General features: G+C 37.9%; 1 protein-coding gene across 1 annotated transcript; it reads left to right on the forward strand.

Moving 5' to 3' along the window:
* The first annotated feature begins 3,167 nt into the window (after nucleotides 1–3,167).
* LOC102696031 (ras-related protein Rab-39A) lies at nucleotides 3,168–7,568 on the forward strand. The gene is made up of 2 exons (XM_006625747.3): nucleotides 3,168–3,589; nucleotides 6,376–7,568. Exons 1-2 carry the CDS (start codon nucleotides 3,375–3,377, stop codon nucleotides 6,803–6,805), a joined length of 645 nt encoding a protein of 214 aa, XP_006625810.1. The 5' UTR covers nucleotides 3,168–3,374; the 3' UTR covers nucleotides 6,806–7,568.
* Nucleotides 7,569–13,635: the final 6,067 nt, after the last annotated feature.

Genomic DNA, 13,635 nt, shown 5'->3' on the forward strand with positions numbered 1-13,635 from the left:
GTGAACAAAATGTCTCTTGTTGGTATTCTTTGTTGAATTGCAATTCCACACATTACAAAATTAGACTCCTCTTCAACATGAGAGTTGATAATGGGTGTCACCAAAGAATAACTTTGTCACGAAATGGCAATGTTTGTCTAGGTTATTAATCAAAATATTATGCAAGTACATAATACCTTCTTTTGTACTTTTGAAAATTACCTCAGTGCTATTAATCATCTTTTTATATTCACAATATTCGGTGTCAAGTGAGTTCAGGGCTGTGGCCTTGAATGAATGTAAAATACCAGGGTTGTTAAGAATAAGGTTACTTAAACACACAAATGTAAATTGTACTCACCTCACAACATTAGAAAATTACAAAGCCATAGAGCTCTCTACAACCCATTAGTCATATTATATGGCTAAATAAGAGTGCTTAAACTGTCCTGTACAAAACTGTGAAATTACTAGCTGAACAAAAAGCTATAAGCATGGTTACATTCAGCCCATCTTGCAGTTTTTTTTTTTTTCAATAGTTGATTGTTTGAAGGATCTCATCCAACTGTCTAGGGTCAGGTCAGCTTAATTTCTAGCAACCAATTGGTCTAGAGGGGCCAAAAGGCTTCCTCTAGCTTGTAATTACTCGTATGTTATCATGTACTGATGTAAAAGTTATCAGTACATTTCTTTTCTTTTTTGTATTTCTTTCATCTTTAAACACAAAAAGGTTTGTGTCGGCCATGTTTTGTAAAAGCAACAAAGGTGTGGGACAGTGGGATTCACAGCAAATAAGACAAGTTTTGGTTCAGGAGGTTTTCCATCCTTTAAAGGACCCTCCCAGAGGATAAATTAGACTATTTAGTGAGCCAAGGAGGAAGAAAAAGAGAAGGTAGAAAAAATAAAGGTAGCAGAAGAAACAGAGGTCTTATTGTGTACTCATTTATTTTAAGTCAGTTAATCACTCACAAATATCCTCTAGTTCTTAAACCTAATGGGGAGACCTACAGTCCACCACCAATCCTCAGACTTCAAATGTAATAAGTGCTCTGTAAAACCTATTAAAATACCACAACATAGCCATGTGAAATATCTGTTTTTTATGTCAAGATACTGCCAATATAATACTGTACTATATTGTTTTCTATTCGTTAAAAGCTTTTTAAAATATATAAGGTCTACAGACCTTTTCAATTAACTTGTAACCTAAAACTCTTTTTTTTTAAAAAAAAAGCACTGAAAATCAGTAATTAACAGTCATCACCAAGACTCAGGTTGCCGGGAACACATCTAGGATCGTGTTTGTTCATGTGTGAGAACCATGTGTGGGTAGGACTTGTGAACTGATTTGTTATTTCAGCAGTTTTCACCAGTACTATACTGTATGTTGGAATCCATGCAGACTAGACTATTTTGAACTGAATACAAACAAATGTGGAACTTGACGGGTTTCACCACTTTGTTACATACTGTATGTGTTTTTATAGGAAGCCTTCCCTTATCCATCCCACAATAGAAACCCAAACAAAATCATCAGCTGATGTCTTCCAGGGTAATCTGGTTCCTCCTCTGTCTCCATGGAACTCAGCAGTAGATCCAATGAAACAACCACTTCTTTGGTCAGCTGATCAATATCCTAGAAAATGCTTCTTTTTACAAGATTTTTTGTAAAGCAATTTATAACAAGTTTTTTTTCCCATCAGCTGCTGTTATACAGTACAATACAACAGCTCAGCTGAATAGAGTATAGAGCAGGGACATTGATCCCAAATACCTATGACTTTTACTCAGTATCTATATAAATGGGCGCTCTGGAAGCATTCATTTTAATTTATCTAGGCTACCATTGTTTTCAAACAATACTCCCTGGTGAATACATTTCACTGATGAAATCATTCATTTCTCATTTATGAATGCTTGCTTGAAAACATACTCACATTAGAAATACAATAGATATTATGATGCTAAACAGGAAAATAAGACGCGCATAAGACATCCATGATATTGAGCATTTTTATGAAACAGCTGTAAGCACACATACAAAAGAGAACCCTATCATTTATCCTGTTTATAAAGAAAAGGGTGCTGGACAAGCAACTGAATCTCAACTGTAAGTATTGCAGATACATGCTGAGAGATGGTAAATTGAAATGTTCCAACAAACAAGAGCTTCAAGATTTTGTTGTATCACATTAGAGCTCTGTATCAGCTGTACTGAAGAAAGGTTAAAGTATTAAAGAGCTTAGAACCACAGCTGTTCTAAATAGAATCAATCAATATTTGAAGCTCAACATTAAAGGCATTAATGACTTTACACTAACTGGCAATGAAAGAATTACTTCTGATTCTCAGGGGCACAATAATCGGCTGTTGATCAGCAAACAGGAATAACTGAGGAATCTTACCATCAGTAGTTTGAAACTAGGTGATCCAGTTGAACAGGAAAAGAAAAGAATGGGCAAAAGGAGGAAAAACAAAAGAGTGAGTTATACAGTACATATAGGCAACTGCGAAGGAGGTTACATTCATAATTGTGATACGTAGTTTAAAAACACTTGTTGAGCATAATGACTTAAACTGAGCTGTGAGACTTACACATCACAAAAATGGATTCTTCAATTTCCATTATTATTTAATATTGTAGTGACATAAAAACTTTATTCCAAAATCTGAATTATTAAAGCATTGTCTGTTTTCTGGGTATACAAATGGATGTTGATGCCCTTGACATTCATTTTTATAACGACACGAATATTTGTTTAGAAAGGGAAACAGTTTAGGATACGTCTAAAAAAAACTTTTCAGATATTTCCTGGAAACAGCACAATTGTCTTAATTGATTGTCAGAAACCTAGATGTTTGCTAGTCTCCAGAAATGCTTTGTATTTCACTTGAGAAAACACTGGATGGAATGATAAGGCAGTGGCAGATATGTTTTTAGAGCACTGGTAAAATGGGAAATTTCTGTCTTTGTACATAAGCACATCAGCACATGGACTACACATGGAGTGTAGTACTATTTATTAAACATAATCTACTGCCTTTCATTTAGTGCCTACCTCAGTGGCACTGCAAATAGTTTGCAGTTGTTTTTTTTCTACCTACCAGAATTTTTTTTTTACTTGTTAAACAAGTTAGACCTGCCTGACCGTTCAGCAACAGTAATTGCCACACCGATTAGGTGTAAACGGTGCCTTTCACAATTTCCTTTAAATATATCTAAGACACAGGGCTCTGTAGGAATACAGACAAATCCTTAAAGAAATTCACAGATATAGAAGAAAGAGACTGACTTGCATGTATGTTCAAAGTAGTGTGAAGAGTGCATTTTAAGGCGCGTAGAAACACAAGTCTGCACTTGCAGATATTTCTCTAATTCCTTTAATGTGAGTGCAATGGAGATTTCATGGAACTTCAGGTTTGGCATCGTCATCTTGGGCGACTCTGCCGTGGGGAAATCGTCTCTCTTGCATCGGTACACTGAGGGTACCTTTGACGAGTCCAGGAAGTCTCCACTGGGCATTGACTTCAAAGTCAAACACCTAGACTTTGACCCTGGGGTGCTGATAAAACTCCTTCTTTGGGACACAGCTGGGCAGGAAAGATTCAGGTAAGTACTAACTGAACAGCAGCATGTCACCCAAACATCATCAAGCTGATACAGAAATTTGCTTTAAAACAAAAAAAACCCAACCATGAAATGCTATTTACCTTCTAATTGACACTCATTAAAGTGTTTAGACAGAAAAAAATAACTGCAGATTCCTTCAACTCATACATCACTGTGCAAAAGTTAAGAGAAAAGGGTAATATTTTTTACAAGATACTATTGTATTTCGATTTGGATACCGTGTTTGTACTGCTTGGTTAAAATGCATTAAAAAATGTTTTAAAAACCCAGATACGAATTTGCAGACTAAAATTCAAAGAGCATTTCTTGTATAATGTAGTTTTCATTAGAGACTCATTAACTGTATAAATAAATGAAATGGAGCTACTCTACACTAACTAATTAAAACACATTCATTAAGACTTTGTAACACACTAAAACAAGGTTATAAAAGGTTTTAAAAGTTATATAAACAAGGATATACCGTACAGAATAATGCAGTTTCAGAGAAGATGGTCATTAACATTTTTCATCAGGTCCTGTACAGTTGCGGCTTCCACTGTCTAATATAACCAATTCAAACCACATGTAAAATTTTAGGCCTGGTGGGTGGGTGACATTTTAACAAGGCGGACAGAACAGCAATGTTTAATACGAAGTACCAAATATATTTTTGTTTAGTTTGGACTTTTAGAATATTTTACATCCATCCATTTTCTAACCGCTTCATCAAACGCAGGGTAACGGAGGTGCCGGAGCAATTTCAGCAAGCAACAGGCACAAAGTGGAACACACTCTGAATGGGACATTAGTCCATCTCAGTGCACACACGGACACAGACATGAACACACTTACAACAAGATCAATTTTCCCAGAAGCCATTAGCAGTATGTTTTTAACTGTGAGAGGAAAAAAGAGCACCTAGAGGAAACCCACACAAACACAGAAGGTATTGTACATAACTCCACAAATACAACTGAGGTCCAGAATTGAACCGGGGACCCAGCACTGTGAGGCACCAAATGTTGCCTATATTTTACATTTTAAAGAATATTTTGTACATTTGTATCACTTTAAATCTGTTTCTAATGCATACAATTAAAGGAAAAATGTTTCTGCAGATCACAACTGTAACTAGTGTAGATTATGCCGACTCAGGGACGCCAAATAATGTAGGGAAAACCGGTTCAGGGACGCCAAATATGTAATCATAGTGGCTCTCTGAAGGCACCAGTTCTGTAGGGTTTGGGCATTTACTGAGACAATTATTAATTGTAGCAGTAAATCACAAAGTTGATTCTTTTGATGGCTTTAGAATCCAACCATGCGACATAACTCAAACAACGCGCACACACAGGTACTAATACACGAGGATACATTTATTAATACATAGAATATGCATATAAACCTAACAGATCTTATCGAGAGGGTTATCAGAATACAAAAGATATATATTCAATCAGTTACAAAGAGTTACACATCAAGAGGACATACGTTTAGTATATCATTCATTAAGACCGTTTCGTAAAGTGGACTTGGTTACAACTTCTACATTAGATACTCAAACAAGTACATAACTCTTAGGAATTAAATTGATATCAACTGGTTGGGATAACAATTGAATTCTCGAGCTGTAATGCATTGAAGTTGAATACTCATCCAATCTTTGGGGATTCAGATCTCCTGCGGGCACAAAGAAACAGTTGCAGGCTTGTTGCTGTCCAATCCGCGCTCTCTGGCTCCGTGCCAGGCTGTGATGTGCGGCTTGCGACGGTGCGCTGCTGATGCTCACTGTTGGCTTTAACTAGCAAAGTTTGTGCACAGGAGAAAAGATGACTGTGGGTCCCAGCAAGTCAGGAAGAGGACTGGTTCGTTCCTGATGAAGAGCTAGTTCTGAATAGTAATTCAGCTGTCCACAGTTCCGACCTGTTCACGAGGCCTGCTGCTGGTTACTCTCTGGCAACCTCAACTCTAGACTCTTAGAACAAAGGAAAGTTCTGGCACTCGGACACACTGGCCGTTCCGTGGTTGTCCGGGCTGAGTCTCAGGATGGTCAGGAGGCGCGCTGCGAGAATGTCCTGCCCTTGGGAGCCTTCTGCTCCTGGGCCGTCCTGCCCTGGAATTCTCCTTTGAATTCCCTTTAGAATTGTTGGATCTGAATCTGAATCTGAATCTCGTTGAATCTGAATCTGAATCTCTCAGGCTCTCTGTGTTGCCTGTTTTTACCTGGAGGAACTTCAGCTCATTGATTGGCTGAAAGTTCCATGGGCATCAGAGTCCCACGTGGGTTACTCGGCCCTACCAGTCCCTGATTGGTTGATCAAGGTGAGATATGAGTCACTTAGTCCTGACACTTAGTAATGCAGTCCAGATGTCCAACTGGCACTCCCTAGACAGATAGGCGCCAATGGGTGACCATTGATCATGATAGCCAGGCTTAGCTAAGTGCATCCCCCTTTGGGAGCTGTCCTTGGACCTTAAATCACCTTGCATGAATGGTTTCTCTGTGGCTGCACCACAGAGATGAACAGAGAAATGAGGCCTAATTTGGGAAAGCTCAGAAACACTTAATTCTGTCTTATTATTAAGCCTCACCGCTACACTAGTAATAAAACATACTTAGTAATTATGTGTAAAACAACACACACATGCATCTGTGTTTCAGTCTTCACTTTTTGGTCCTTTGTAATTTTTGTTTAATTTGCTTTAAGCAACATAGTTTCATCACGTTATTAGGAATTTACTCCATCTTGTTCATATGTTCACCAAGTCTGTTTGGAACGCAGATCAATCTCCAAATCCTACATGAGGAACTCGGTGGGCTGCCTCCTGGTGTTCGACATCTCCCAACGGAAGACCTTTGATCAAGTGAGGAGCTGGCACAAGGAAGTCGTAGAATATGTCAAACCCGCCACCATGGTCTTCAGCTTGATTGGGCACAAGGCTGACCTTGAAGCACAAAGGACAGTGAGTAAAAAGGAGGCAGAGGAGATGGCCAAGGAGCTGGACATGACCGGTTACCTGGAGGTCTCCTCCAAAGACAACACAAACGTGGACCTTGCCTTTGAAATGCTCACCAAGGAGATCTACAGCCAGTTTTACCAGGGCAAAATTCCAATGCAGGAAGGCTGGTATGGACTGACTGTTGGGACTCCTTTGAAACTAGAACAAACAGAGGTGAAGGAAACAACAAAGTCAGGTTGTGGCTGTGGGTGAATTTCAAAGGGAATTTGCTGAATTGTAAACCTTAAAGAGTTGATGCCTGATGTTCAAACATTTAACCCCTTTTTTTTGTTTGTTTTTTTTACTGTATTTCCTTAGGTGCAATGTTTCATTTTATTTCAATATGGTACATACTAGTTCATTAATTAACTAGTCAGTGCTGATTCCATGACCTTTTTAAAGACTCAACAACTTTTGTTAACAAAACAAAACATTTTTCTTTGGTTAAGTTCAATCAATCAAAAGCTTGTAGGCCTAACAGGTTTCCCATTTTTGTATTGTTTCTCAAGGCTGCTGTTGTTTATGATGGCAATCTGATTATTCATTTAATAACCTTGAAAATACATTTTTGATTTTTTAACAACAACTTTTAAAGGTAAGACTCAGAAATATACAAAAGCATTATCAAGGCTGGGCTTCTCAGCAAAGGCACTTCAGAAAGCTCTTTTATAGCCTTTTCCAGCACACAATGTTTACAAAATAATTTTAAAAATATGCTAAATTTGGAAAATGGATAGCATGCCTATTGAGATAAAAGAGGTTTACCTTATTATTTAAAATGTGGGAACAATTCCTTAAAGGAAAGTGAGATTTAGGAATTCACAAACAGACAAAAAATTACTTGGTGACTTATACTGTATGTGATGTGGTGCATAGTGAACAGTCAGAACAGTGGAACCAATAGATATAGTTTAGCAATCAATGGTATGCGTTATTGAAATGTTATTTAAAAGGTGATTAAAATATTTCAAATGTTTCATGACTCTGACCTGGTTTCTATCACCAGCAGAACCTGGTTCCTCGACAACTCACACCTCATTCAGAAACGTTCATATCTCTAATGACAAACAGTAATCATTAATATTCAGCAAAATAATCTTTGCTAAATCAAATGTTTATATTTATTAATTCAGTAACACCTTAATTTTCCCAGATTATTTTGTGCTATGGTTGCTAAGCAACCATATCAGACCCAATTGCTGGTTAGAGTCTGTCTGCTTACTCTCTTCCTTTGTGGGTAATCTGAATTCACACCCAGGACAGCAGACAGTGCCAACCAATTGGCTCTGTGAGTGTCTACCAGGGCTATCCATGTTAACAGTATCATATGTGCTTCAGACGTTGTTCTAAGAAATAGGAAAAGCTTTTTTGAAATTGTGTTGCTCTAGTACAAAACAAGACCCTGCTTTCTGAAAATAAATCAATATGTTTGAAACCGAACAGAAAGAGCAGCAATATGAGCTGGTTTGAAATTAATTCGATGCGTGTTCCATTTATTTAGTTCCAAGTCTCAATTACTTACAGTACATTTATTTTAAGTATAATCCTGCACCTAAAAACTTTTCTGAAAGAGACAATTGTTTAAAAAGTCAAGTCACACAAGTTCTTGGTTTTACTTACAGTGTGAGAAATCAGTTGAGATGGAAATATTAATGAACACAAACATGATAAGGTGAAGTAAAAACAGGAAGCTAAACAATCAAGGTTTAGTTATAAAAGGGTGTCTTCTGATTGGTTGTTTTAGAGATATTTTCACACTATGCCAAAGCTATGCAATGCATCATAAAGTATTTATTATACAGCTTTATGTGTGTGGATACATCATGGAGAAGGGCTATATAAAGTTTGATAAAACTATTGATATTTACATGGAAGTAAGCAAATATGCGGAGTATCTTCAGAGGGTAGGACTGAGAGGACACAATGGCTACCCCCCTGAATTGGACACTTATCCACCACCAAGAGGCCAACAGAAGGCATATCTTCTGGATTATGAACCTGGAGAAAAACCACTTAAACATGGGAAAAATGTGAACAGATACAAAGAATCAAAGAATAAGAGAAGAGGTTTATTTATTACTTTTAATAGTATTTAATTAGATTGTTTATTAGTCGTATCTGTATTAGCACACTTATCCAGGGTGATTTACAAATCTACAATGTATTATTCTGGACTATAATACTAGATGAGGGTGAAAGTGTACACAAGTGTGAGAACTATCTCAGGTGCTGCCTAAATAGTCTTGTCAAGATGCCAAAAGCTAGTCAGAGTTAGCTGAGACTGAGAAGTTCTGATTTCAGTTCCACTACTGTGGAGCCAAGAATGAGACTGAACGAGGGGTGGAGGTAGGGGAAGAAGGAGAGGTCAGGAGGGGGCATAGGGAGAGATGAGGGACAGAAAATGGAGCCAAGTTGTTAAGACAGCGGTAGGCAAGAATAAGTGTTCTGAAACATACAGTATGCATGCCAGGACAGGAGGCCAATGCACTGGCCAGTCAGCCATCCAGAATGGGAGCTTCAATAGTCTGGGCGGGAGAGCACCACGGCAGAATAAGATGTTTCTGTAGATAAGTGGGCGGCATAGTGGTGCGGTGGTTAGCACTGCTGCTTGACAGCACTGGGACCCTGGGTTCAACAATGGAACTGTGGTGTGATCTGTGTTGAGTTTGTGTTTTCTCTCCATGTTTGTGTGGGCTCTCCCAGGAGGCTCGGGTTGCCTCCTGCAGATCAAAGACATTCTAGTAGGTTAATCGGTTTCTGAAAAAACTGGCCCCGGTGTGAGTGTGTGCATGTTTGTGTCTGTGTGTGATCAACGATGTACATCTTCCTGTCCTGGGTGTATCCAGCCTAGTGCCCTTTGTTTATTGGGTTAGGCTCCAGCTGCCCCTGACCCTGAATGGGATAAAGCAGAAAAAAAACGAAATCCATCCATTAGTGTGGAAAGGGATGTTCCTTTGGATATTGCTCAAGAGAAATAAGCCAGACAGGAAATGTAATGAGAAGAGAAGAAAATAAGCTCATGTCAGTTGAATCTAGTAGGTTGTTCTGTACGCTCATATATTTTAGATTAAAAATGTAATTAGATCTTCATGATTTTAGAAAAGGCTGAAGATAATCTGATCAAACATTTAACAGAAATGCATGAGATATATATGTAGATTATGTTAATTTCATAAAATGATTCAAAAGTACAGTAAATATCCTCATGTAAGCTCTGGCCCCCCCACATCTGTGTACTGGATAAAATGGATTTTGAATCAGCAAGTAGTGATTTATTGTACTATTTCCACTGCAACATAAAAGCATACATAAGACTTACAAATAAATATGTTCATGTACAATATACAAGGAGATGCAATGTAGATATTAAAACACATGACCAGATATTGTTTATATCAAGAATTGGTAGAAGCTCCAGGTTGGTATGGGTAAATTCCTCAAGGAATCCCTCAGATCGTGAAGTAATCAAGTTACAGTATGCATGAGAATGCTTTCAAATTGCTTTCTTTTCCATTAGTGTACATGGCATGAATACAGTAAGCTAGCTTTTTCCAACGAATTCTAGACTGTGGAGCAATGAATTTTATTGCACATACAGTACAAGTGGAATACTGAAGAATACGTTCCCACAATCAATGGCAGTGTATGCTGAACACAAATCTAAATCATGCTGTTATGCACCAAGACTTTCCATGCATTCAAACCATCTAAATGGACACAGGCAGTGCTTACATTGAGCTGACGCAAATCCTTCAGTTATGTTTAAGATTGGTTTAAGGTCCACTTAGGATCATTCAGGGACACCTCTAAAGTCTTATTTGTCATGATATGTCATTTACCAAACTGCCCCTGGACGGGGCACCAGTCCATCGCAGGGCAAGTGCAAGCCAATCATACATGGGGACAATTTGGAGACCATGGTAAAGGCCGAGGGGGGGAATTTGGCCCCGACACCAGGATAAATATTTGTTCCAATAGCTTTCATGCTACAATTGACCGAATTGGCAAACTAACTTTATATATTCAGTCAGCACTCAGTATGTGCAGAAGCTAGGACAGGACCTGGAGACCTGTGGGTGAACCTTTATGACAAGTAAGTTAATATCCAGTACTCCAAGCAATAAACAATATGACGATCAAATTAAATTTAAAGGCATTCAAGAGATTCTGCAATCTCTGCAAAAATATGTTGAGAAACGTAATTACAAGGTTAGTACAGGCCATTTCTCTTTTCATATTTCAATTAAAAAGAAGCAATAGCTGTATGGCATACCATGTTCATCAATCTGCACAGTACATTACTGTAATATATTTTTGTTTTCAAAATCAGGACAAGGGTAATTACTGCAAGTTGTTTGTTTCATTATGTGCCTGTAGTTGTGTCGAGCACAGCTAGGATGTTAGCAGATTTTAAATTAGTGAGACAATAATATGTTATTTTCTTCAAGGTTAGAATTTAAATTACAGTCTGTAAGTCTGTAAATAAACATCACTACTATCATGAATGAAATAAAAGGACTTCATGCCTGAGTAGGCAAAGTGAAAACATTTCTTGTCAATGTTAACAATTCTGTTAGACATTCTTTCATCTTTGTTTTGTTACTTTATAAAAAATGAAACTCATACTAAAACAGGCACTACACAGTACAGTCATACAGGGCAGGTACTACACAGTATACTACTGAAATGAAAATAATATTATCAATAGTTTATTAATTAAATACTAAATATTATATTTATATTCCAAAAGTAATACTGATAAGTTATTACAGTACATATACATCATGTGTATATGCATATATTGTATATCCATATAACATATATCAGTACAAAAAATAATAGATTTCACTCTAAAGAAATTTCCGAAAGATTTAGCTACAGAAAAGCTTGTAAGATGAAAAAATTGAGGCCACATCTTCTGGATCATTTCTAACATGTAGAGACTTCACAGATGACTGTGATTACTGGTTATGCCATATTGCATCAGAATCGGCCATATGTTTACACTGCAGGACTGAGAAAATTCAGCTTTCCCATCTCTGACTGAATACCAAGAAAAGCAAAAATATGCTCATCCCAAATTCACTTCTGATTCATTTTTAATGTTTTCCAAACATTTATTTGGGGGTATTTTTAAAGTTGTTATACATACATATACAGTACATTTCCAAAGATAATAAACACCATAGAATTAAGTTTCAGATTAAAACCATATAAATCTTGCATTCTCTCAAATTCAACAACAAATTAAAAACGTTAGCAAACAGTGACTGAACATTTGTATCAAAAACAAGACTGTATAAAGGTTACTAAAATAAAAAATGGAAGTTCGTAACTGAGGTTTGGGAGGGATAATGTCAGACAAGACCCAGCTGTTTTAAATCACTGTACTGCCCATATCTATGTCTTGCACTCACTGTTTCTCGCATTTTTTTTACCTCATATCACCTCCACCTCATCTCCATCTTTGCAGCTACCACTTGGTTAACTCCTCTTTCCGAAGGAGGGTTGGGTCCTCCTTGTCCTATGGCCAGAAGGCTACCTCTTTACTAAGTGGGTTAAACTTAAACCTATTACACTTACATACTCAATATATGTTACAACGCGACACCCACTAGGAAGGTGAGGGCAGGCAGGGGGGTGTTAAGGACCCAAAAGCAAGGGGGTTATAGTCCAGAGGTAGCGGCCAGTGCTCTGCAGAACGGACTCCACTTTGGGAAAGAAACTGGACAGAGGGTCAAGGACAAGGCAGAGCTGGTTGGTCTGCACCTGGAGCCTGGCCGGACAGGACATACATCGTTGGTACAGTCCCCTAGGAGGTGCATCAGCAACCAAGCTGAATGGGGCCCACACTATCAGGAGGGTCTCTTCCAGACACCTCACCAAGCACGAGCTGTCAGGGCAGAGTAGTAGATTAGGGTAGTAGTAGAGGAGTTTATTGCCATATGATGTACTTTGCAATTCTCATTCGTGCCGATCTCTCAGGATAAAAGCTGAAACAGCAGACAACACAGCACGGCAGACAACACCACAAAATGTAGACAGTACGTTACAAACATAATAAATAATAACAGCCAGCAGAATGGAGCAGTGCCAGTACCTGTGTTGGTGAACTTCTACCACTGCACCATCGAGGGCGTCCTCACCAATGGGATGACCGTGTGGTACGTTGTTACCAATTAAAATTCCCATTTGACAGTTTAAGACCAGGAAGTAAATTTAAATCAATGTCCCGCAGGAAAATTAAGCCAATTAGCCTGTGACTAAGAACTCAGCTGGAGCAGAAGACAAAGTATTCCTCCAGGACCAGAGCTGGAAAACAACATGTTAAGAGATCACTAATGCTCCTCTGTATTTCAATGCCAGTTAACTTCATACTTCACCTTTCTGTTTTAAGCTTACTTTAAAAAAAAAATTAAGTTCAGTGAAAAGAACCTGCATTTTACTTCTCCCACATAATAATAGAAGGCCACAATAATAGAAGGTACCCTGACCATGGGAATATATATGTTGAAAATAACACAACAGGCTCTTATTTCAGAAACTTAGAAAAAAAAATGAAATCCTTCTTTTCTATTTCTACACCACTGCCTTCTCACGCTCCAGTCCCATTGTGAACCTCTCTTTTCCTTTTCTTTCATCTTCCTGATTTCTTGTCAATGCTGATTTCTTAAAAAATAAGCCCTAAAGCAAATTCCATGAAGACAGAAAAGCTAATGTCCTGAACAGAAAACCCAGAATGTTAATGAAGGGGGATCCCATTTCAAGACAGCCACAATGACCGATCCTTGTTGAGAGCAAGACTGTCCTGAGGGGGAATAGGACAATAGCGGCTGATCAGGAATTTTAATGATAAGGACCTTTAACTTTAGAGCAGACTGAAATCGCACTTATATGACATTTCACCCCAGTGAATTCACACGGGGAGAGCATAATTTGGTTTAAATGCAGAATTAATAAATAACTTCAAGATTATTATTTATTTCAAACTAAACTAAATGTTATCTTAAGTATTTTACTAGGTGACCAAGACTAAAAAATGT

This window comes from Lepisosteus oculatus, chromosome 2 (genome assembly GCF_040954835.1).
Source record: "Lepisosteus oculatus isolate fLepOcu1 chromosome 2, fLepOcu1.hap2, whole genome shotgun sequence".
Classification (NCBI taxonomy): Eukaryota; Metazoa; Chordata; class Actinopteri; order Semionotiformes; family Lepisosteidae; genus Lepisosteus; species Lepisosteus oculatus.

What these genes read in the sequence shown, in the direction of transcription:
- LOC102696031 (XM_006625747.3), top strand. Translation starts at nt 3,375, where the DNA reads ATGGAGATTTCATGGAACTTCAGGTTTGGCATCGTCATCTTGGGCGAC. An exon ending in GCTGGGCAGGAAAGATTCAG is followed by an intron (nt 3,590 to 6,375) that starts GTAAGTACTAAC and finishes TTTGGAACGCAG; the next exon opens with ATCAATCTCCAAATCCTACA.